This window comes from Phyllostomus discolor, chromosome 12 (genome assembly GCF_004126475.2).
Source record: "Phyllostomus discolor isolate MPI-MPIP mPhyDis1 chromosome 12, mPhyDis1.pri.v3, whole genome shotgun sequence".
Lineage (NCBI taxonomy): Eukaryota > Metazoa > Chordata > Mammalia > Chiroptera > Phyllostomidae > Phyllostomus > Phyllostomus discolor.
The window spans coordinates 17565101-17591981 of NC_040914.2; the positions used below are offsets into that span (position 1 = coordinate 17565101).

General features: G+C 42.2%; 1 protein-coding gene across 1 annotated transcript in view; it reads right to left on the bottom strand.

The window, feature by feature from the left end:
• Window positions 1-24914, bottom strand: part of LOC114511468 (zinc finger protein 260-like) — an 87220-nt gene extending 62306 nt beyond the window's left edge. Inside the window, exons 1-3 of the mRNA XM_028530160.2 lie at window positions 24670-24914; window positions 23671-23797; window positions 15264-17410 (exon numbers count right to left, since the gene is read on the bottom strand). Coding sequence (XP_028385961.1) covers window positions 15504-17410; window positions 23671-23797; window positions 24670-24867 — 2232 coding nt within the window. The 5' untranslated portion in view covers window positions 24868-24914 and the 3' untranslated portion in view covers window positions 15264-15503. The remainder of the gene's footprint in view (window positions 1-15263; window positions 17411-23670; window positions 23798-24669) is intronic.
• Between the last annotated feature and the right edge of the window lie 1967 nt (window positions 24915-26881).

The window sequence follows — 26881 nt, forward strand, 5'->3', positions numbered from 1 at the left end:
ACAATTCCAAGTTTGTCTCCTCACACCTCGCTATATATTTATCACCTAACTTTTTTGTCCTCAAATTCTAATGAATACAAAAGATTCACACTTTGTAGAAACGAGACTTTCATGGTAGCCAAGTTTCCCTCATAACTATAGTTCAAGTAAACACTCTTACCTCTTAGAACTCACTGTCCATTAAAGACCACCCATTGCGACTTACCTGTTGTTAGGCTTCAGAGCATGTTGTTTTCTAGCTATTTAAAAATGCTCATTAAGGGGGAGGTGGGTATAAGGGGGTTAAACAACAAGGCAAAAAAGTAAATAAAATTTGAAACAAAATTTTAAAGAAAAACAAAAAATACTTAGAGATTTGGCATAAATTGATCAAAACCTTACAGAAAAAGGAAAATAAAGACTACTGAAAAGTGAAAATTTAAAAAAATGAAAAATGCTGATTTTATAGCCCTACTAATCATCATTCATACCTTTCTGCCGTGTTCTCACCTTAATTTTTATGCCAGAAAGAATCTCCAGTCCTTTGGATACACTGTCACTGCATTAACCGGTGTAGGTGTCATCACTTACCAGCAAGGAGGTGAAATTCTGAAGTGAAAAACTTCTCTCTTAAGTTCAGATGCCCACATTCCCAAACCACACAGATGCCAACATTACAGCCATACTGTCACAGAATATATATTTGGTACACTGTCTTTGCTTCTAAGCACATGTCATATTCTTAGACTTTTGGAATAGACCATGTGTAGAAAATTCAATAAGAAAAGTCATTTGCAAATACAGGTGAAGTGATCATTCTTTCTTGGCAGAGATGAGATCCTTGGATACAAAACCTTTTTTCAGAGTTGGATGCCCACTCGCAACACCTTCATGGATGACAATCTTTGTAGACATCTTGGTAGCAAATGTAAATTTGCTAAAGGACTGCATTCCCAGATACATGATCCATTCTTAAAAAAATACAAACCATATCATGAAAATACATTAAGAAATGTTACAGAGGAAAACAAATATTTTCTGGGGTTGCAAAACAAATACCAAGAAAGACCCAGACAGGATATAGGATCTGCAGGTTACCTTCAGCTAGATGAGATTCAGGGAGCTCTAGCGAATCACCAGGAGATAGATCCCCAGGTTGATGTTCCACACAGAGATCTCAGTGCCCACAGCACCTGTCTTCCTGCACATGGGTCAGCGGGTTATATGAAGCCTGATTACATTCACAAATACACCCCAAAACAAAGGTGCTTGTGAGTATAGGGGGAATGAGGGGTGACTGTCCTGGAATAATTCTGCAGGCAGAAGGGGGAGTGGCCTAAATCTGGGCAGGCTGCAGTCACATCTGCAGCACCGGGAATGGATACCTCAACACTGATCTTCTCCAACAGCCTAGAAATGAAACATTCTTTTTTTAAAAAAAGATTTTATTTATTTATTTTTAGAGAGGGAAGGGAGGGAGAAAGAGAGAGAGAGAGAAACATCAATGTGCAGTTGCTGGGGGCCATGGCCTGCAACCCAGGCATGTGCCCTGACTGGGAATCGAACCTGTGATGCTTTGGTTTGCAGCCCGCACTCAATCCACTGAGCTACACCAGCCAGGGCAAATAATAAAACATTCTTATATTCATTTTACAGATGAGAAAACTGAAGCCAAGATGAAGAAAAGAGTTCATTTTTTGAAAGAACAGGAAGAAGCCAAGAAAATTTCTGGGCCAATGGAATGAGGAAACTGAGACAAAAACAAAACAAAACAAAACAGAAAACCATTAACAAGGCCAAACTGTTTGAGCAACTTATAGGCAGCTGGGGAATCACAAGAACTTATTTCCCCTAACCAAGGCCACTCAGAGGATATGGTTTATACCTCTCCTCCTCAACCAGAGAATGCATGGTTTGAGTCAACACAGTCTGGGAAATAGAGAACAGAGACGTAAGTAATGTGATTGTGGGAGCTAAATACAAGGACAGATAAAGTCAGGTGAACAAATAACCAAAACCCTTTTAGAAGCCACACAGACCCATGATGCAAGTGAAACAGTAGACAGAAGAATATTCCCTAACATACCCACATGCTCATTTTGATGCATCAGCATATTAATAATGAAAGTGGAAAGCTAATAAATATTATTTAAAACCTACCCTAAGATTCTTACCCACAGAAGAGGAACTGCCCACAGTTTAATGAGGTGCTGAGCTAGAGGTCCCCCCAAATCCAAAAGCCCACACAGCAATTGCTTGGGGGATGGGGTAAGCAGAGAGGGCCATTGAGAGTTACTTTGAGTAGTTAAAGAACTTGGCCAATGTTTTAGAAATGCTGGGCTTGCTCAGAGCCTGAGAGATGGGTTTGACTCTAACCACTGATCTTCTGTAGCTGGAGGGGTTGCTGTACTTGTGAGAGTGCAGGAAGGTGGTTAGGTCCCATTCACAGGGTCTTCCTTGTCTGGGACTAACAATGGCAGCCAGGAAAGGCATAAGAAATCAGGCTGCTGGCAGGTGTAACCCTTTGTGGGAGTAGTTGGAAATGGAGTTACTGAGGAAGATCCATGCCATGATTTAAACCCAGGTACAGTGGTAGCCAGGAGTGTGTGCTTTCTCTCTCTCACCCTCCCTCCCCCTTTCTCTCTCTGCTTGAGCTCTAGACTGTGTGGAAAGTAGAGTAAGACAGCCATGAGAGGCTCTTTCATGTGTGCTCTTAACCATGAGTCCAGGGAGCAGAGAAGGGAGTCTTGGCCATGTGGTTTGAAAGGATGAAGGATTCCCAGGGCCTATCATGAAGATGCAGTTTTTGGTTTAAAAGCAGAAGCCTGGCCAAGCATGGACAACTCTACAAAGCTGGAATACAGACAGGAATCTCCCCAGCTAAGCTACAGAGTGTTTCTTTTCCCAGGAGACTGTATATCTGGCTGGCCAGGTTTGGCTGGGGGTGGGGGTTGGGGGCAGCAGAACTATGCCCTTCTGGGTGTTTCTTTGTTCCATGCTGGAATTGACCCTCCCACCCAAGTGGGGTGAATCCACCCCCAGGGCATCTAGGCAAAGTCCAGGTTGATGGGTAAAACAGTTTCAGGGTATGAGGTAGACACATCTATGAGACTACTGTGTACTTTGTCTTTTTATTTCTTTATCTGCCAGTGTGGAGTTGAGACTTCTGTCTGAGTGGGGTAAATCTATCCTCAGATAATCTAGCCCAGGTCTTTGGTGAGGCCACCTGAGGGCAAGGGATAACCATGTCCACAGCACATTTCTCCACTTGTTCTATATAACTCACTGTCCTCTGCCTGAAGCATTCATTACACCAATTATGACAACCTCATTCCACTCATGACACATCTCATCTCTTGTTACTGGGTTTTTCTTTCTCCCACTTGAATGCAGTTGAAGATATGATACATGCAAGTTCTTAAAATAGGCCAAGACTTTTTGTTTCCACAACTCATTCATGGCTTTTACAACTTTCACTGAGAGTCTTAACAAATCTTCCTACTGGGCAATTACAACAAAACAAAATATAGTGAGTCCTTTAACATCCTAAACTGTGCAGGCTGTGGAAACAGCAGAGGTGATTGCCCCTCCCTCCAATGTGAAAAAACAAACAAACAAACAAACAAACAAAACAGATACTTTTTAAAACTGAAGCAGCTGAAATTCCCCCAGGACTAACAGCTCATCCATCTCCCTATTCTCCAGCCTCCTTAAAGTTGTCAAGGACAAATAAAAAGGAAAAAAAATCTTGTTTTCTCTGCAATCAATAATACTGTTTATGTGTATGGTAAAGAATAAAGATCTGACTTCCAGCAAGATGGAGGCATAGGTGGACGCACTGTACCTCCACACACAACCAAGATTAGAACAACAACAATTTAGAGCCAGAATAACACCCAGAACTGATAGAGAATTTATCTGAATGGAACTCGGACAGCCAAGAAGTTGAAGTACACCCGTTCATTCAGACTGGTAGGAGGGGCTGAGAGGAGTGGGCGCGGGTCTTGGCACATGGACATCGGGGAGAACTGAGCACATAAGGCAACCGGGAGACCGTAAGCCTTCTGGGACACAGCGGTGGGCTCTGAGTACGCAAGCGGCAGCTGGCGGACCCAGTGAGGTAGCATTGTGGACCAGGGCAGAGCGCGCAACCCAGGATCCCAGAGACGGGACTGAGATCCCAGGAGAACAGAGCTACCGCCATTGTTCCCTCCTGCCCCCACCCCCACATACAATGTCACAATCTAGCGACTGGGGTGCCCAGCCCAGGTAAACACCTAAGGCTCCACCCCTCACCATAACAAGAGCAACCAGACCCGGGGGAAAAAAAAAGGAGAGAGAGAGAGAGAGACATGTCTCCAACAGAAGAACAGATCAGTCCCCTAGGACTCACCCTTTTGAGCGACCAAGAAATAACCAATCTATCAGATGCACAGTTCAAAACACTGGTGATCAGGAAGCTCATGGAATTGGTTGATTTGGGGCACAAATTACATGAAAAAATGCAGGTTACCATAAAAGAGATGAAGAAAGATGCACGGAGAACCAATAGTGAAGGGAAGGAAACTGGGACTCAAAACAAGAGTGGAGCAGAAGGAAGAAAAAACAACCAAGCAGGAAAGAATGGAGAAATAAGAATTCAAAAAAAATGAGGAGAAGCTTAGGAACCTCCAGGACATCTTTAAACGTTCCAACATCTGAATTATAGGGGTACCAGAAGGGGAAGAGGAAAAGCAACAGATTGAGCACGTATTTGAACGAATAATAAAGGAGAACTTCCCCACTCTGGCAAAGGAAATAGACTTCCAAGAAATCCAAGAAGCTCAGAGAGCCCCAAAGAAGTTGGACCCAAGAAGAAACACACCAAGGCACATCATAATTACATTAACCAAGGTAAAAATGAAGGAGAGAATCCTAGAAGCAGCAAGAGATAAGGGGACAGTAACCTACAAAGGAGTTCCCATCAGACTGTCAGCTGATTTCTCCAAAGAGACCTTACAGGCAAGAAGGGGCTGGAAAGAAATATTCCAAGTCATGAAAGACAAGGACCTACATCCCAGATTGTTCTATCCAGCAAAGCTCTCATTTAGAATGGAAGGGCAGATAAAGTGCTTCTCAGATAAGGTCAAGTTAAAGGAGTTCATCATCACCAAGACCTTATTTTATGAAATGTTAAAGGGACTTATCTAAGAAAAGAAGATAAAGAAAAAACATGTATAGTAAAAGGACAGCAAACTCACAATTATTAACAACCACACCTAAAGCAAAACCAAAAGAAACTAAGCAAACAACTAAAACAGGAACAGAACCACAGAAATGGAGATCACATGGAGGGTTAGCAACAGGGGAGTGGGAGGAGCAGAGAGGGGGAAAAGGTACAGAGAATAAGTAGCTTACAATGTAGGTTGAAAATAGATAGGGGGAGGGTAAGAATAGTATGGGAAATGTAGAAGCTAAAGAAATTATAAGTACGACACATGGACATGACTAAAGGGGGGGATATAGGTGGGAGAGGGTGTACAGTGGGAAGGGGAGTGAAGGGGGAAAATGGGACAACTGTAATAGCATAATCAATAAAATATATTTTTAAAATGTAAAAAAAAAGAATAAAGATCTGAACATTTTTTTTCATGACACTGTGGTCTAGGAAAATATTTGATATTAAAGCTGGTTTAAATTTGGCTACTATCTTTCAAAGTTATTAACTTAAAATATAGAAAGATTAATTACTAGTCTTAAGTTCACCTACTTTTAACTTTTTATTATAGAGAAGGCAGAAAATAAGTTAGAGGCTGTTAATCAATGTCTTATTCTTTATTAGAAATATGTCTCTGCCCTGGCTGGTGTGGCTCATTGGATTGAGTGCCAGCCTGGGAACCAAAGTGTCACAGGCCAGATTCCCAGGCAGGGCACATGCCTGAGTTGTGGGCCAGGGCCCCAACTGGAGAAGCGTAAGAGCCAACCACACACTGATATTTCTCTTCCTCTCTTTCTCTTGCTCTAAAAATAACTAAATAAATCCTTAAAAAAATAAAATGTCTCTCAAAACTATAAATGTTTTTACCAATGAAGGACCCTGAGTTTCTAGATGTTATCAAATATATTTCCCAATGTAAAGAATGCTTTTGTTTACACAACACTGCACTCACTTCAGAAGCCTGTCTGCATCACCACCTCCTGAAGTGAGACTCAACTGTTGGGTGAATGGACTGGTCACAACGAGATGGTTGAGTTGGACACAAAAATTCCCTATCAAGGTGATGGTGCTTCAGGAATTCCAGCCTATCCCTACTTTGGGAAAATCAGCTAACAGCCTCTCTGTTCCAGTCTAAGATTCCATTCCCTTGTCTCTCTTCCATCAGGCAAGGAGACACTTTGGTGCCGTAGAGGCAGGGACCTGGTTTCTCTGTCAAAATCCTGGGCATTGTCTGGTCAGTGAAAGATAAAAGCCATGTGCTCCTTGGCAGTCTCAGCCTCTTCCTTCTTCTGCTCCTCTTGGGGGTATAGCTGGTACTGTACTTGTAGTAAGTACATTCAATGCACCAATGCTCTCACCACCCAGGGACTTCTCTTCCAACACAAGTAATGCAAAGATTGTTAGGTGGAAGGGTAATGTCTGCATGGTGTGTGAGGTAGCTCAAGATATGGCCCCTTCACCTCAGAGAACAGGTGGCTGCCTGACCAGCAGCCTTAAGGAGCAAGAACAACAGCCTGCATAACCCAGCCTTCTGAAGGCCCCTGTGTTTATCACAACCCTGCAGCATTCTCACAGGCTACCATGGCTCCCTTCTGGCTGCCACTGCTCCTTTTCTAGACCTGTAAGTAGCACCAAGGCTGGATGCAGGGTTCAGTCTGTCTTACAACATTCTGCAGCCATTGGTGAGCTCCCCTGTAACGTGAGTAGTAAGTGTCATGTCCACAGCATGTTCACCTCTGCTGATCCTCCAGGTGGTTTTCTTCAGAATATTACAAACACAAGTGCGGTATAGCTGCCTGGTTTGCAACTCCTGAGTAACATATGGTTTGACAATAAAGACACAAAATGTGAAAATACTTGTTGAAGAAAAAGAATTTGTTCTAAAGTGGGTTATTTCCCGATAAGAAGAAACAAAGCAAAAGGACTGTGTAAGTGACAAATGGTTTATATAAGTTAAAGAAGTTTCATAAAGAGATCTGGAAATTATATAGGTAAGCTTAATAATGAATTTAACTAGGTAAATGAATCTAAATATCAAAAGTAAGCTAACACAGAATTTATATGGGTCTCTTTCAGTATGTTAAGCAGGAAAAAGTTCCTGTATCTGCCTAGAAAGGTCAGATTATTTTATTACAACATTTATATGTTATAGTGTGGTAATAACATACTTGATCAAATTTCAAGAAAATCATTTCTCTTCATCCTAGGAATTGAAATTTTGCCAGCATGTATTAATGTTTCTTACATTTTATTATCACCTTAACTAAATAAAAAATTAAATATTATTTCATAACAATATATAATTCTTAGGTCAAATAAGTTTGATGAGCATCTCAGAATTGAAATTTTAAAAGACTCCTTCTTGTTGGTGGGACTGCAGACTGGTACAACCACTATGGAAAGCAGTATGGAACTTCCTCAGAAAAGTAAGAATGGATCTGCCTTTTGACCCTGCGATTCCACTGCTGGGACTCTATTCTAAGAATACTAAAATACCAATTCAAAAGAACCAATGCATCCCAATGTTCATAGCAGCACAATTTACAATAGCTAGATGCTGGAAGCAACCAAGATGCCCATCAGTAAAGGAATGGATCAAAAAACCATGGTACATTTACACAATGGAATTCTATGCAGCAGAAAGAAAGAAGGAGCTCCTACCCTTTGCAACAGCTTGGATGGAGCTGGAAAACATTACGCTAAGTGAAACAAGCCAGGCAGTGAAAGACAAATACCATATGATCTCACCTTTAACAGGAACCTAAATAACAAAACAAAGAAACAAGCAAAATATAACCAAAGACACTGAAATAGAGGTCAGGCTGACAGTGCCCACAGAAGAGAGTAGAGGGAATTTCAGGGGACAGTGGGAAGGGTTCACGGGAACAAAGTTAAAGGACACATGGTCAAAAACTAAGGGGAGGGTGGTAATGGGAGGGAAGTGGGGAGGGGTGGGAGGGGGGGGCTGGATTGGGAGTAAAAAGGAGAAAACTGTATTTGAACAATGATTAAAATAAAATTTAAAAAAAAAAGACTCCTTTTTAACCTAGAAATCTCTTGGAGATAATTCAGTGGGTCCCTGAAATATCTCAAGGATTTATTCTTTCTCCTTACAAAAGAGAAATTTTGGACGAATTAGGCCTATTTCCTATGCTTAAATCACATGAGAAAGTTTTCCAATTAAAGAGAGAGTAACTAGGTTCTATGTGTACAAACATGTTGTTATTAGTAAAGCAAACATTCTACAGGGTATGTAAATCTCCAAGAGTCTAACAGTGCCCACACGCATTCAGAAGGTGATTGAGATATGGTGTTCTGTCCGAAAGAGGGAGATCCCTGAAAATCGCATTGGGATCAGACCTGTAAGCGTGTCATTTCTTTTTGTTATCTAAAGACAGTCACTGTTTTGTTCTGCTACATTTACTAATAAGTCTCATCATTTACAAATCCATGGAAGAACTGTGAGCTATTCCAAATCATTTTCTAAAAATAAAATTTCAGATCATACCAATGAACAGGACAAATTTATAAAATTCTAAGCAATAACTGAACTGGCCATGCATCTGCTGCCTCAAGTCCGGTCACGCAGATCATCAGTCATCAGCTGCACCGACCAGGGAAAACAGAAATGAAATGGGCAGTGCGAATGCATCCCCCAAGATTCCTCCACCCTCACCCTAGGGTGTCTCCTTGACAATTGGTCCAAGCTAAGGGCAATAATCAGGAGAAAAAAATGCCTCATCATCCTTTGCAATGCCACTGGCCTCAATATAAACTCAAAGACAATAAAGTCAAGCCTGTAACTGGATCTCTGAATTGTAACATTACTGTCCAACTAGATTTGTTTTGCAGAAATGAAGACAAGTGGAAGAAATGCCTTATACTTGGATGTTTGTGGCCCTTTACCAAGATAGGGATTCAGAAAGTCTTGTAGAATGTTTGTTCCCACAAAGAGAGATGACTTAGAGAAAAAACACCTTCCTCACAGCCCTGGTAAGAGGCTGGCCTATGTTTCTAGAGACTGAAACAAAACTCATGGTGAATACAGAACAACCTGCTCCCGCTCACTCCCCTGCTGCTTCCCAAACAGCAGCAGCACCTGTTTCATTTCTCTGTCTGCAACACAGAACTGCCAGTGCCTGCCCAGGTTTACAGTCCTGCTACTACCAGAAGTGAAATTCAGTAACACCCAAACCCTAACATGTCACCTCTGAGGAAAGTAGCGAACAGGGAGCCTGGTTAAGAATTATTTGCATATGTGTTCCCTTTTCTATGTAGTAAGAAGCAAGGAAAATTCCAGAGCCATTGCAATAGGAAAACTGAGACAAGAAAATTAAACAAAGTTAAACAGTTCGAGCAACTTACAGCCAGCAGGTGAATCACAAGACCCTATCTCCCCTAACCAGGGCACTTGAGCACAAATGGTTCATAAGTCCCCTCCCTGACCAGAGTACACACAGTTTCAATCTCCCTGGTCTGGAACATAGAGAACTGAGATCAAATGTCATTTGTGCCAGCTAACCCAAGCTCACGTGAATTCAGGGGAGCAAGTAACAACAAACCCCATTAAAGCCAGCCACACTCAAGATAAAAGTAAACCACCATAGCAGACCAAAAATATTCCCAAAATTTCCTGGAAGACTGTTATAGGCCAAATAGAAGTAAAAAGCTCTCAGGACAAAGGCTCAGGGCTGGCTGGTTCTGGAGCACATCCATGCCTCTTCCCTGGCATGACCTTTACCAGTCCCCATGAGATTTGCAGCTAGTGGCATCCTGACTCCAAACTACCTTTTGAAAATCTGTGTAAGGCTTCCTTTGCTCTGACTTCCCTGTGACCTGAAAGCAGCCTTGCTGTGGCTCACTCCTCTCTTACAACTTTTCTAAGGAGCCAACGCAAAGCACCACCTAGTCTCCTGTTACTTCCTCTAACCCAAGTCCTTCCTTGGTTGCACTGTCCTCAGTCTTCATAAACGTACTCTGAAAATCACATGGTCTCCTGTTGTGAAATCATTCCTGCACAAAGTCAAAACCCCACACACTACAGGCTGCCTGAGGAGGATCCACTCCACGTTCGTGCCTTCCTGTAACAATTTGATTGTGGGTACCATCTGAGAATCAAAGATTCAAATGCAAGGTGCCTCACTCAGACCATGGGAAGTCTGATCATGACCACATATTTCACTGTGCATGAGCTTTCAGATTCCAAAACACCCTGCACATCCTGATGCCATTGGGTCTCCTTCGGAAACCTGTTCCATCCCAAGAGCCCCCATGATATAAGACCAGAAAAATGGGATTACATTACACTACAAAACAAGGGCTTATTGCATTATCAAATGACTGGACTTTTTCAACTGATAAAGAATGTTAATACTGGAAGCTAAAACAAAAGTGGCCAGTACATTGTGCAAAATATAGAGAAAAAATATTAGAACTTGATTCCAATATGAAAAAAATTTTATTTCATAAAGCAAGAAAGGTCAGACATAAGGGAAATTCTACTATGCATCTTTGTTGTTTCACTGTCCTTTTGTTATAAAAAGCTGACAAAACTCCTATCACATTAGCTAGAACATAGGATCAGACATTTAGCAGAGATACAGACATAGCAAATGCACATCTGAGAAAAGGCTCACCATAAATCCTTTGAAACATAATTACGAAACAACAGTGCAATAGCAGTGCAAAGATAAAAAAGTTTGTCAAAATTTGACTGACCAAACCAAATATTCTCCAGGATGTGGAGCAACGGAATCTCTCACACAATGCTGGAAGAATGCAAAAAGGTACAATCAGTTTACATCAAAAGTTGCTAATTTCTGTAACTTAAGCACTCAGCTGACCTATGACTCAGACTGTGCACTGAGTTATGGACAAAGGTAAATGAAACTTATGTGTATATAAAGAATAATAACAAATATTTATACCAGTTTAATTTTAAATAGTCAAAAATTAGATATAACCAATTATATGGATCAATACATAGTGCTACCTTTGATCAGAATATTTCTCACTTCTGGCCAAGATAGAGGTGTAGGTAGATACAATTTGCTTTCTCACACAACTGAAAAGACAGCAAATTTAGAAACAAAAAAGTAACCAGAACTGCCAAAAATCGAACTGCATGGAAGTCTGACAACCAAAGACTTAAAGACACATTAATCCAGAGTGGTAGGAGAGGCAGAGACGAGCAGCTGGGGCAGCAAGGACACCCGGCAAGGTAGTTGCAGACTGTGTGGGCCAGGCTCCAGCTGGTAGAATGAAGGTCCCACATTGTGTGGGGATAAACCAGGAGGAACAATTGGAATGCAAGACAGACAGCACAACCAAGGCTTCCAACGTAGGAAACTAAAGCCTGAAAACCTCTGACTGTAAAATTCTGTGGGTGTTACAGTAGTAGGAATAACTCCCAGTCTCACAGGACAGTACAATGGAGGGACACACAAGTCCCTAGAATGTACACAAACCCACCCAACTGGGAATCAGCACCACAAGGGCTCAATTCTCTGGTGGGGAGCAGAAGTGACTGAAAGTGGAGACACAGCCAAGCAAGCCACATGGTTCCCTCTCAGACCCTTCCTTCATATACAGCACTCACAACATGGTGAAGTGGGTTACTCTGCCCTGGTGAATACCTAAGGCCCTGCCCCTTACCATGTAAGACCAGCACCAAGACAAAGAAATATAGCCCAAATCAAAGAATACATCAAAGCTCCAGAAAAACAACTAAGCAATGAGGACATAGCTAACCCAGATGATGCTGAGTACAAAACACTGATAATCAGGATCCTCACAGAAAATCCTGAGTATGGTTGCAAAATAGAAGAAGTGAAGTCTATGAAAAGTGAAATAAAGAAAGATATGCAGGGAACTAATAGTGAGAGGAAGGAAACCAAGACTCAATGATTTGAAACAGAAGGAAAAAGTAAACATTCAATGGGAACGGGAGGAAAAACCAGGATTCAAAAAAATAAAGAGACTTAGGAACCTGTGAGACAACTTTAAACATTCCACATTCCACTGATATGGCAGTCCATATCATAGGGATGCCAGAAGAAGGGGAAGATCAAGAAATTGAAAACTTATTGCAAAAAATAATGAAGGAAAACTTCCTCAATCTAGCCAATGGAAGAGACTTCCAGGAAGTCCAGGAAGCTCAGAGAGTCCCAAAGAAATTCGACCCAGGGAGGACCACACCAAGACACATCAGAATAAATTATCCAAGATTAAAGATGAGAAGAGAATCCTAAAAGCGGCCAGAGAAAAGTAGAAACTTAACTGCAAGGGAATGCCCATAACACTATCAGCTGATTTCTCAAAGCAAACCTTACAGACAAGAAGGGGCTGGAAAGAAGTATTACAAGTCATGAAAGGCAAGGACCTACATCCAAGATTACTCTATCCAGGAAAGCTATTACATAGAATGGAAGGGCAAAGTGCTTCTCAGATAAGGGCAAGTTGAAGGAGTTCCTCTTCAGCAAGCCTTATTATATGAAATACTAAAGTGACTTATCTATGAAAAAAAATTCAAAACTATGAACAGTAAATGAGAAAAGACTCACAGGTATCACCAACTGAACCTAAAAACAAAAACAAAGGAAACACCTAAAACAGGAACAGAATCACAGAAATGGAGATCTAATGGACGGTTACCAATAGGGAGGGGGAGGGAGTAGAATAGGGGGAAAGGTACAGGGAATAAGCATAAATGGTAGGCACAAAATAGACAGAGGGAGGCTAAGATGTGGAGAGCCGAGAAGGATAATGCGTGCCAAGGGAGTTGGAAGCAGGCCTTGGAAGACTGCCTGATAGATTGTTGTAAGAAAAGAATGACTTGGCTGCTTGCTATATCACTCCACCAAGGAGCAGCAAATGTTCTTTAAAAATAAAATGTACCTAGCCTTGTGGTTTGTCTTTCTCACGCTCTGCTTCAAAGCTTACTCAATATGTACAGCCTGACTTCACCGGTAGAGTTCCCTCCTCTGCATTCCAGAGAAGGGACTCCACCTGACCCCCCTCTGACACTGTCTCTTTATTTCTTAATCCCCCATTGCCTCCGTTGCCTTCCATTGGGACCTGACAGACACAGCTGCACCGGTCAAGGCACTAACAATAGTATAGGAAATGGAGAAGCCAAAGAACTTGTATGTATGACCTATGGACATGAACTAAGGGGGAGGGGGAATACTGGTGAGAGGGGGGTACAGAGGGAGAAAGTGGAGAAAAATTGGGACAATGGTAATAGAATAATCAATAAAATATACTTAAAAAAATTATTTCTCAGCAAAAGCAGATGAGCCACTAACATATCATTAATAAATCTCCAAATACATATGCAAAGTATATGATAGCAGAATGTTATTCATACCATCTAAAATTTAAAAATTTCAAAGTTATTTATTAGAATGGAACAAAAAACATTATTTACTTCCAGAGCTGTGAGGAGCAGGAGAGATTAAAATGGCCATGAGGTAAATTCCCAGAGACAGTAATGATCAGTACTGTGACAATGGTGATGGTTTCAATGTTATGTATAAGTGTAGACTGACCAACCATTATACTTGAAATATGTTTACTAATTGTAGCATTTTGAAAGTGGTTCAACATTTTTAAAATGTGTACATGCGACTCATTTTGAAAATAGGATTAGCAACTCTATATTCAATTCATTTTCTCATGTGGTCTGGGTGTGGCTTTGCCTCAGTAACAGCAAATAAAGGAAAAAATAAAAAACTCACTGAAAGCAACAGCACTGTGGCTGGGTAAAAATAGCTACATCCCTGAACACAAATTCACTTTTTCTTCATTTTTCTTTCTACCAGGGCACCAGTGGCTCTGACAGGAACATCTCAGAGGTGACAGAAATCCACAAACTTTTAAAACAATTTTTAATCATTTTAGAGAGAAACAGAAAGGGGGGAAAGGTGGGGAGAGAGGAAGAAGGTGGGGAAAGAACAAGAAATCTGGATTTGTAGTTCTACTTACAAGTGTATTCATTTGTTGCTTCTCGTACGTGTCCTGACCAAGAATTGAAATCAGAACCTTGACATATCAAGATGATACTCTACCCAACTGAGCTACCTATTTGGGGCCACAACACCTTCTGATTATATTCCATGACAATGACTCAATCAACAGAGATAAATATTCCTGCAGATCCTGCAATTAGTGTACACACCGATCCTGCAGTCTTTCTCAGAAAGGTTTCTGGATGCATGCTGAGAAAATGCACATTCTGTCTAGTTGCCTCAGTCTCTTCCAGTACCTGGTCACAGAAGTGTTTCTCTTGTAATCAGTTTTCCTCACTTCTGTGGTTCTACCACTTGACCATCCCTCATGAAACTGCAGACATTATGGAACATGGCACTTTGCAAGGACCGGGCCAGAGATTTCCTGCAATAATATTGCCACCCTTTATATGGAAAAAAAAAATCATGATGTTCCCAGACATATTGAGGTTGGCATACCTACCCCTTCTTTGCAGTGATGTTCATGTCTCCTGAAACTCACAGCATTGAAGCATTGAAGCTATAAGAACTACAAAGCCCACAGTCTTGCCTGGGGAGACATGAACAGGAATGCAAGACTGGCAAAAACCACTCAGTTGATTTCTGTAGCAAACTGTCCCCATGGAGGTAGAGAAGATGAGACACACATAAAAGTTCTTCATATCTTGATGCTTGTGGGGCCCAAAACTCTTTATAAACTACAGCACACAATAAGTAGAGCACCCAAGATTAAAGAAGACCTGGGAAATAGTCCTCCATTATTTTACCAAGTCAAGGGAGATCAGCTTGGCAGTTCCTGCAATGGTGATCTGCACACTCAAAAACGATCTCTGGTTATGTAAAAATGAGCATGTCCCACAAAAATGCGGTCCTCCTACAAGCTGACATCTGAATTCAGATGATGTTTTCTGGGCCAAAATTGAGTCAGGTCACTGCACCAAGTAGTAAGAGTACAAGGAAAAGAGAATGAAAAACCTAGGCTACTCTTAATTTTCTCCAATAAATCACACAACAGTTACCTTTTCTGGCCACATCAACCAACCATGATGACTCATGGAATCTCTTAGAACATTATACACCTTCAACAGAAATATGCAGTGATGAGGATCTGGCAAACTACCTGGGTAAATCAAGAAAGTGCAACATGGACACACAGGCTTCACAAATGAGAGGTTATCATGGGAACCTCCTTACTGTTGGTGCTTGGCTGTATGAGATTTCATTCAGACAAGGCTTCACAGAATTCCCTGTTATTGTTACCATGAAAGTAAAATCCTGTACATGTCCCAACATCTGAGACCTTCTGCACATTCACTGTACTAACAAGGCCTTTCTCCTGTGTGAAATCTCTCATGATAGCGCAGGCTAATTTTACTGCGATAAGATTTCCCACATTCACTGCACTCATAAGGCCTTTCTCCTCTGTGAAATCTCTCATGATAGAGCAGGCTAATTTTACTGCGATAAGATTTCCCACAATCACTGCACACATAAGGCTTTTCTCCTGTGTGAAAATTCTGATGGTAACGCAGGCCAGAGTGACTGCGGTAAGATTTCCCACATTCGCTGCACTCAAAAGGCCTTTCTCCTGTGTGAAAACTCTGATGAGAACGAAGGCCAGTTTTACTGTGGTAAGATTTGCCACATTCACTGCACACATAAGGCCTTTCTCCTGTGTGAAAACTCTGATGACAACGAAGGCCAGTTTTACTGTGATAAGATTTGCCACATTCACTGCACACATAAGGCTTTTCTCCTGTGTGAATATTCTGATGACAACGAAGTTCATTCTTTCGGAGGAAAGATTTCCCACAGTCACTGCATTCATACAGCCTTTCTCCAGTGTGAAGTCTCTGATGAAAACGAAGTACGCCCTTTTGGGAGAAAGATTTCCCACATTCACTGCATTCATAAGGCCTTTCTCCAGTATGAACTCTCTCATGACGACGAAGTGCACTCTTTTGAAAGAAAGATTTCCCACATCCGCTGCACTCATATGGCCTTTCTCCACTGTGCAGACTTTTATGAGAGCAAAGGCCAATTTTACTCTGAAAAGACTTCCCACATTCACTACATTCATAACTTCTGCCTCCAGTATGAACTCTCTGATGAGAACGAAGTGCACTCTTTTGGAAGAATGATTTCCCACATTCACTGCACTCATGAGGTCTTTCTCCAGTGTGAAGACTCTTATGAGAGCAAAGGCCACTTTTACTCTGATAAGATTTCCCACACTCACTGCATTCATAAGGCCTTTCTCCAGTGTGAACCCTCTGATGACAATGAAGTGAAGTCTTTCGGAAAAAAGATTTGCCACATTCACTGCACTCATAAGGCCTCTCTCCAGTGTGAAGTCTCTGATGAGAAAGAAGGATATCATTTCTGTTAAAAGATTTCCCACATTGATTGCACACATAAGACTTATCTCCAGTGTGAATTTTCCCATGTAAATACAGGCTATTTCTTCTTTTAAAAGACTTCCCACATACACTGCACTGATAGGGCCTTTCTGCAGTGTGAACTGTCTGATGACGATGAAGTTGAGACAGTTTTGTAAAAGATTTCCCACATTCACTGCACTGATGGGGCTTTTCTCTACTGGGAACTCTCTGACGATAATGAAAGCTAGAAATTCTGGAAACATTTTTCCCACCATCATGGCACACAAAACACTGTCTTCCAGTATGGACACTCTTCTTTTGAACATAGGCATGGTTGCAGCCAATGGGTTTTTTACATTCACTCAGGGTGAAATGATTTTCTCTGCTTTGATTAGTGTCTCCAGATGGTGAGATTTTATTTGGCCTGTCTGTGGTGTGAGCAGCCTCTTGTTGGAAATGTTCTGACTCTGTAACGATGTCCTGTCCAACCTCCCCACAGGTAAAAAGCTTCTTGGACACACTGCCATTGCAGCCCTCTGCAAGTAGGATCCTGTCCCCACCTCTTCTGAAAGGCTTCTTTTTCACATGGTGCTCTTGGTACTGGTGACACTTTGTACTGATGTAAAATCGTTTTGCACATGCCCCACACTGTAATGGTTGCTGGCTCTGTTGCATTTCCTGCTCCTTGGTCAAGTGGAAAATGTATCTTAGCACTAGCTCACAACTCTCACATGGGTGACTCTTCTGGGAAGACAAAGCCACCTTGGGATTCTCTGACTTTACCATTCTTACAGAAACATTTTGTTGAGTCACTTCTTCCACATCCTTTGCTCCACAGCAGCAACCTGAACAAAAGGAAACACTGGTGAAATATATGTTGACCTTATGAGGAAGGAATATCCTTATCATAAATGATCAGCTCTCACAGCTAGGTATGATTGTATGAAGTCATTTTCAAGAGATGTGAGTTACATACTGAAAAAATGGCTGTTATACATTACTTGGCCAAAAAGTACAGCAGTGTTGGTGACTTCACCAAGGAATAGACATGAGTTAGGATGAAACATGAAGTAGATAGTCAAGGTCGTCTACTACTACTACTACTACTACTACTACAAGGCAGGGCAGGGCAGGGCCGGGCAGGACAGGCAAGGCTGGTGTGGCTCAAAGCATTGACTGTCAGCTTGCAAAATGTAAGGTTACCGGTTCAATCTCTAGTCAGGACACATGCCTGTGTTGTTAGTCAGGTCCCCGGATAAGGTCACACAAGAGGCAACCGATCAATGTACCTCTGACATGTTCCAAGTTTCTCTCACTCTTACTGTCCCTCCTTTTCCCTCGCTCTAAAAATATATACAATCTTTTAAAAAAATGGTTGAGGAGCAAAGTTTAGATAGGTGAAGATTACCTCTGGACTGGAAATCTGACTAGAAATGATACCTCAGAACTGAATAGTTGACACTTTGTCAACAATAAACAAGCATAAGTAGAAGGAGGTGAGGAACTGGCAATGGTAACAAAACACTAATCAACAAAATGGGTTCCTAGTTATGACTTTAGCAAAGCCCATGTGCCAAACCCTCTCCATCACTCCTTCACCAAAACATGACAGACTCTCTGTCCACGCTGGCATGGACAGAATCGTGTTTTTCCTGGAATGCCCAAATGAAACGCCCCCTTTAATCCCAGTGGATCCATTACATGGAATACACATGACGTAAATTCAAAGAGAAGAACCGAAGAGGTGGAAGGGCAACACTGTGGTAGAACAAGAAAGTGCATGAGACCACAGAGAAAAGGTCTAGGTGAGCGACTTCAGCAAGATGGATGAATAAGAAGTAGCAGAATTCTCCCTTCTTCCACAACAAGTACACAGCTATCTACAAACAGAATCAATCCTGGAGGACGGAAATATAAATCTAATTAAGACAGATAGGGACTTCCGGCAAGATGGAGGAATAGGTGGACGCACCGTACCTCCTCGTACAACCAAGATTAGAAAACCAATAATATACAACAATAATTTACTATCAGAATAACACCCAGATCCGGCAGAGGATTTATCTGAATGGAAGTCGGGCAGCCAAGAAGTTGAAGTAGACGCGTTCATCCGGACTGGTAGGAGAAGACGAGCCGGCGGGCGTGGGGCGCAGGGCTGGCTCGGGTCGGCGGCGTGTGGAGGTCGGGGAAGGTTTGGCGCGAAATCAGCGCAAAAGCCATCGGGGGCGCAAGAAGGCAGCGGTGATCCCTGAGTACGCAAGCTGAGGCTGGCAGACCCAGAGGGGCAGCGATTGTGGACCAGGGCAGAACTCGCGGCCCAGAAGCCCAGACAAGGGTCTGAGTCCAGGGGAACGGAACTACCGCCATTGTTTTCTCCCGCCCTGCTCCCGCTCCCGCTCCCGCCCCGCCCCCACTTATAACGTCACAATCTAACGACTGGGGTGCCCAGCCCCGGTGAGCACCTAAGGCTCCGCCCCCCACCGTAACAGGAGCAACCAGACCGAAAAAAAAAAAAAGGAGAGACAGGGGAAAAAAAAAACCATGTTTTCAACAGAGCAAATCAGTCCCCCAGGACTCATCCTTTTGAGTGACCAAGAATTAGCCAATCTATCAGATGCGCAGTTCAAAACACTGGTGATCAGAAAGCTCACGGAACTGGTGGATTTTGGACGAAGTTTAGATGAAAGAATGCAGATTACCATAAAACAGATGCAGGAAGACACGCGGAGGAGAGCCAATAGTGAAAGGAAGGAATATGAGTCTCAAAACACTACAGTGGACCAGAAGGAAGATAGAATCAACCAAGCAGGAAAGCATGATGAAATAAGAATTGAAAAAATTGAGGAAAAGATTAAGAGCATCCAAGACACCTTTAAACGTTCCAATATCCGAATTATAGGGGTACCAGAACCGGAAGGGGAAAAGCAATAGATTGAGCACGTATTTGAACAAATAATAAAGGAGAACTTCCCCAATCTGGCAAAGGGAACAGTCTTCCAAGAGATCCAAGAAGCTCAGAGAACCCCAAAGAAGTTGGACCCAAGAAGAAACACACCAAGGCACATCATAATTACATTAGCCAAGGTAAAAACGAAGGAGAGAATCCTAGAAGCAGCAAGAGGTAAGGGGACAGTCACCTACAAAGGAGTTCCCATCAGACTGTCAGCTGATTTCTCCAAAGAGACCTTACAGGCAAGAAGGGGCTGGAAAGAAATATTCCAAGTCATGAAAGACAAGGACCTACATCCCAGATTGCTCTATCCAGCAAAGCTCTCATTTAGAATGGAAGGGCAGATAAAGTGCTTCTCAGATAAGGTCAACTTAAAGGAGTTCATCATCACCAAGCCCTTATTTTATGAAATGCTAAAGGGACTTATCTAAGAAAAGAAGATAAAGAAAAGACATGTATAGTAAAAGGACAGCAAACTCACAAATATTAACAATCACACCTAAAGCAAAACCAAAAGAAACTAAGCAAACAATTAGAACAGGAACAGAACCACAGAAATGGAGGGCACATGGAGGGTTAGCAGCAGGGGGGTGGGAGGAGGCGAGAGAGGGAAAAGGTATAGAGATTAAGTAGCATAGAATGTAGGTTGAAAATAGATAGGGGGAGGGCAAGAATAGTACGGGAAATGTAGAAACTAAAGAACTCATAAGTATGACACATGGACATGAACTAAAGGGGGAAATGTGGGTGGGAGGGGGGTACAGGGTGGAGGGGAGAGAAGGGAGGAAATGGGACAACTGCAATAGCATAATCAATAAAATATATTAAAAAAAAAAAAAAGACAAATAGAAAATCAGCCTTGACCAGGTAGCTCAACTGGTTAAAGCAGCGGTCCCCAACTCCGACCACCGACCCATACCACTCTTCAGCCTATTAGGAACTGGGCTGCAAGTAAAGCTCCCTTGAAGGAGAGGGGTCCTCCTGTCTCCTCCTGGACCCAACCACAGTGGGTGAGCAAGAAGCTCACTTGAGCTGCACCTCCCAGTTCCCCTCCCCTCAACCCCCTACACTCCAACGTCACCCACCCCACCTTCCAGCATAAAGGTTCCCGGGGCCAAAAAGGATGGAAACTGCTGGGCTAGAGCATCCACCCAATAAGCCAAGATTGTGGGTTCAATCCCTGGTCAAGGCACATACAGGAAGCAATCAATGAATACATAAATAATTGGAACAACAAAGTGATGATTTTTCCTCCTTCTCCCTTTCCCTTGTCTCTCTAAATTCAATAAACAAGCATACATACATACAAACAAACACAAGACAAGCAGCAAAGCAATGTGCAAAAAACATAGACCACAGAAAAGACAGCAAAGATGGGTTAACAAACAATTTGAACATAGCAAGGGTCAAAAACAAGGATCACAGTTACTTCAATCAATTACTGTGATTACACTCAGGTTAGCCTTAGTGCACTATTCTGTGAAACACACGGGAAATTTTTGTTTTTAGGAAACAGAGCAGACCTTGCAACACCTGTGAACTCCCCATGGCTTATAAATCAGAGGACCCTACAAGTTCCTCAGAAACCCAAGTCCTATGAAACCCAAAACACATCCCTTTGTCCACAACCTAGTCCAGGAAGAACCAAAAATTCAGTGCCACCAAAGACTTCAAAACCCTTGACTGTCATTGAAAAGAAATGCTGCCAAAGCAACAGCTGACCTGCACATTTTTTTTTATTCTCACTTGAACTCATGCAGAATCAAGAAGACTAGGTTGGTGGGACTTGTCTAAGACTGAGACACAACACCAACTCAGGCGACCCTGAAATCCACATGTAGATGAATCTATCCCTCTAGCCAGAATTAGTCCATAAAAAGGAAAGGAGTTACTGCTTCAGCAAATGCATAGACATTATTTGAGGATTAAAAGAAATACTAAAAACAAGGACATGACCAAGAGAACATAATAATTTCCCAGTGATCAATAACAAACACATGGATTTCAATGTACAGCCTGATAGGGAATCCAAAATATTTACTTTCACAAATATCCATGAGCCACCAGACAATGCAAAGGCAACCAAGCTAAAGAAGAAACCAGCATGAGAACAACAGGAGAATATCGGGTACACAGAAAAATTTAATAAAAGAGCACTGATAGGTGTGGCTCAGTGGATCAAGTGTTGGCTTGTGGACCAAACGGTTGTCAATTCCATTCCTTGTCAGGGCACATGCCTGAGTTGAGGGCCAATTTCTGGTGGGGGCCATGTGACAGGAAAAAGCAAATTTTGATGGCATCACACTTTCTGACTTCAATCTACAACAGAGCCACAGCAACCAAACCACATCTCATTAAAATGAACACCGACCACTAGAACACAACAGAAAACACAGAAATAAACACAGGCACTTACGTTCAACTAATCTTTGACAAAAAAACACAAGACATATGAGAAATAAAAAATAGATTGCTAGCCCTGGCTGCCATAGCTCAGTGAATTGAGCGCGGGCTGTGAACCAAAGTGTTGTAGGTTCGATTCCCAGTCAGGGTACATGCCTGGGTTGCAGGCCATGGTCCCCAGCAACCGCACAATGATGTTTCTCTCTCTCTCTCTATCTCCCTCCCTTCCCTCTCAAAAAATAAATAAATAAAATCTTTTAAAAAATAGCTTGCTTAGTAAATAGCAAATAGTGTAGGGAAAAATGAACATTCACATTTAAAACAAAAAAACTGGACACCACTGATAAAAATGAGCACAAACTTCATGAAAAATTCAATGTCAGTGCTGGAACTTAAAACTTCTTCAGACAACCTAGAGAAGTTTTAGACATTTGCTTTTCATAAAATCATATAAATTTTTTAAAAATATTTTTACTTATTTTCATTCTCAAAAGAAGGGACGAGAGAAAGAGAGGGAAAGAAACACCAATGTGAGAAAGAAAAATCAATCAGTTGCCTCCCACACACAACCAACTGGGACCCTGGACTGCAACACAGGCATGTGCCCTAACCTGGAAGCCAACAGGTGACCTTCCAGTTTGCAGGACTTAGTCTCAGCAGTCATGGCTGAAGATTTGTCCTTGAAATAATCTGAACATGACCACCACTACCATGCAAAAAAGCAAATATAAGCAGACTGGACTACCACAACGAAAAAACTTCTTCACAGGTCAGCATATAACATAATGAAATGAAAAGGCAGCCCTGACCAGTGTGGCTCAGAGGGTTGGGCATCATCCCTCAAAGCTAAAGGTGGCCTGTTGGATTCCCTCTAAGGGCACACAATTGGAGTGAGGATTCAGTCCCTGATGGGGGCAGCAGAGAGAGGGGAAGAAGCAATGTTTCTTCCTCACATCACTGTTTTTCTCCTTCTGTCTCCTCTATCTAAAAATAGAAGTCAATATAATATAAAAATAATGATAACAAAAAAAGAAAAAAGTTAACCCCAGGATGGGATACCACCATACAGAAATGTATCTTGGAGATATTATGGGTTCAGGTTAGAAAAAGTCACATAAATTTATGAAGGCTATTGACAAAGTAACACCTTAGTCTAAAAAGAAAAAAGAAAACTTTCGACATAACTTAAATAAAAATAATTTATCCATAACCACTGGTACCCATCATTTCATTTACTGAAAAATTGGAAACACTACATTTCCTGAATGCAGAGTTGCAATACTGAAATTCTAAAACAATAAACAAAAAAAGGCAATATCTGCAAAGGAAAGTTAAACAAATGAGAAAAGCTGTGTACCAGCAGGAGAAAAGGAATTAATATATAAAATACAGAAGTGATTGAAAAGACTTATTAGCCAAAATTGTACACTTTTCCAAAATATGTATATGCAAATGTCAATAGGAATACAAAAAATACTTTTTGTCACAAATCAAGGAGGTATTTATTAGACTTCACACAACATTACAAACCACAAAACCTTCCCAGTGAGTTCATTAAAACAGGGACTGGCATTGCAGGGACAGAAGAGTGGTGCAAACACAGCAGCCCTACCAAAGAAAGCAACTGCTCAGAAAACTTAAAATCGAGCAGTACTTATACTCCACAAATGAAGAGGGAGTACCCCCTAGAGAACAAGGAGCATAAGGAAATGCAAAGCCTGGTCCACACCACTGGCACAGTGAAGGCATTACCCAGTGAAGATATAAGTTCAAAGTTCTCCAGCATCACATCTAGGTACAGACATCTCTGAGCTTCATCAAGGAGACGCCATTCTTCCCTGGAGAAGTACAGGGCAATGTCTGCAAAGGTCACACCAACCTGTCACAACGGAGACAAATGAATGAAGAGCTGTATATATGAGATTCCCCCCCCACCCCCAATATTACTTCTTTCAGATCTTCCCCTCCCTGTATTTCCTCCAGGGCTCCCCAGTTCAGTGTGGACCTCAGGCCCTAATGTCAATGTTAGCTGCTCTCTCTTCACAGTCCCAGTAATTACTGTTAGCATGGTCAGCAACAGCAATATAAACAGAGGTCATGGAAGCCCTAGGCTACAACTACAGGCTCCCAACCTTCCTGCCACAGTCTCTCAGACCATGCCTCCAAGGCACAGCCAAACATGAGCTTAGGATTCACCCCCATATCCTCACACCAGGGCCCAGGATCTCCAGCTCACACTTCCTCTAGGTGTGCACACCATTGTGGAATGTCTGCCTCCTTCACAACTTCAGACTGCAGGTCCACTCCCTCAGGTCTGCCATCTTCCTACTGTACACAGGACGGGCATCTCTCTGGACTCACCCATGAACTAGGCATATAGCAGCCAAAGAGTGCTTGATATGTTCCAGCAGGATCCCGCACAACCCCAGTTTTCTGTTGGATCTTATAGTCCGGTAAAGCCCCGAATTATTGGCCCTGAAATCCACCCTGCCCCCTCTTTGCTCTTTGCTTCTATAATCCTCACCGACTTCCGCATGGGAGTTTCGAATAGGCCCTGCCCCCTCTGCTCTGTACTTGCTGTGTCCTCAGAAACCACAACACTCCTCTCTTGAAAGAGCCTTCCTCTCCGACCCACCCGCGAAGCTTGGGCTGCAGGGCGTCCGCACACGGGATGCAGGGTTCACACGGGATGCAGGGTTCGGTGTGGTGAAGCAGTTGAGGTGGGTGGAGGTGTGAGGGGACAGCACTTACCTCAGCCAGGCGTCTCAGCGAGGCCTCCAACGCACTCTGAGCTGCAGGCCTGGACTTAGAGGCAGGAGAGGAGGGCGCCCCCGCCATGGCGACCCCTGTCTCGGCCCTGGCGCGGGCCACCAGGGCATCGTAGCCCAGCTTCTCCCTCTCAGATGAGCTTTGTGAACCGAGAATCTGGTGCCTTCTCCGCTCAGGCATTTCCACCAGCACCCAATGAACTGAACCTTTCTGAGCAAGTAATGAAGGGGATTTGTGGCTGAAGGAATTTGCCCGCCTTGAGAAGGATGCCGGAAGTCCCGCCCCTGCTAGTGTTTCCCACGGAAATGACTTTGACACCCCCCCTCCCCCAATTGGGTAGGCGTGGTCGTATTCCCTGCACAGTGTCCTGAGACTCCAAGGCCGAGACTAGGGGTTGTCCCACATCACTACAGTAGAAATGACCAAGACCAATGCCTAAAGGCGCTGGGAAATACGAGGTCCCAACAAAAAACGCTTCTTCAATATGGCTAAAGAAAGTCATCATCTTTTCCTGGTGAAAGGGTTTCAGCCTATGTCAATTAAAACAAGTTATCTGTGAGCCCAGCATAGGAACTCATAATAGAAAAGGTATGCCTGCATTGCAGAGTCCTGAAAGTATTTACACAAAGACCTACTTACACCATCATATATGTATGTGGCAAGCATAACACAAGTCTGTAAGATATGCCTTTGAAAGAAAAAAGACTAAATGCATAATATAAATAGTAAGTGGAATTCTATTGTTCATTTATAACTTGAACATCAATTTATCAATTAAGGTAATTTAAGTGAGAGAATTGAATTCTGACGGTGATTGGTGTCTTTGTTAATGTGTAAATGCATTTGTATTTATCATAGTGAAAGAGAATCTGTTCTTTACTGACATAATTAAGACATGAGGTGAAATGCTATCTCAGGCATTCTCAATGTTTCAGATTACAAACATGTGTATACATTATAGTTAGGATAAAAGAAGCATATATTTATCATGATAGTTGACCCATGTATAGCTCAAACACTTTAAAAATCACACAAACCATTATAAGTTACAAGTAATTGTGGGTATGCATATGTGTAATAAATATTAAATTTCATTATAATTAGGTAAGAAGCATTTCCTATTGAAAATGTCAGAGCAGCTATAGCCAGTGTGGCTCAGTGGATGAGTGCCAGCATGTGAACCAAAGGGTTGCCGGTTTCATTCCTAGTCAGGACACATGCCTGGGTTGAGAGCCAGGTCTCCAGTTGGTGATGCGTAAGAGGCAACCACATGTTGATGTTTCTCTCCCTGTCTTTCTGCCTCCCTTAGCCTCTCTCTAAATATAAATAATATCTGTTTAAAAAAAAGAAAATTTCAAAGCATTTATGACACTAAAATAGAAACCACAATTTGAAATAATTGAACTTAGTAATGTACCAGAGTTGAGAAAAATCTAAAAACTTACCAGAAATTATAAAAGTCACTTGTGCATGAACATAATCCCCAGCACCCTGGAAATGGCACAAGGATCTCAGCAGTGGCCTGACACTGCAGGCGAACTACTGCCATGGGAAGACTCTATAGTGTTTTCTTGTACATGAAACATCTTTCCCATTAAATCGAATCCCTTTTCCCCTCCTTTAAATGTGTGCTCTTAACCTCCTCAGGATCCACATGCTTCTCAACCTGAGTGCTGGTCAGTTTATGGTTCCACATAACAGATCAGCTAACAATGTATTATACCATGGAAGATTTTCCTTTGGAATTGTTGGCTGCTCCTTCAATAAAGTCTTGGAACAACCCTGGTTGTGATCACATTTCTGGTTGTGATCACAACCCTGGTTGTAATCACTGCTGTGTAACACGCTCCTAGTTCAGCCTCTGAAGCAGTGAGATAATTAGTAAATAATAGTTAAAACAATGAAACATAATGCCATGGCTATTCCCCACAATTCCAAGTTTGTCTCCTTATACCTTGCTATATGTTTCTCACCTCACTTTTTTCTCCTCAAATTCTAATGAATATAAGGGATTCACACTTTGTAGAAACGAGACTTTCATGGTAGCCAAGTTTCCCTCATAACTAAAGTTCAAGTAAACTTTCCTACCTCTTAGAACTCACTGTCCATTAATTACCACCCCCTAAGACTTACCTGTTCTCAGGCTTCAGAGCCTGTTGTTTTCTAGCTATTTTAAAATGTCATTTAGGGGGAG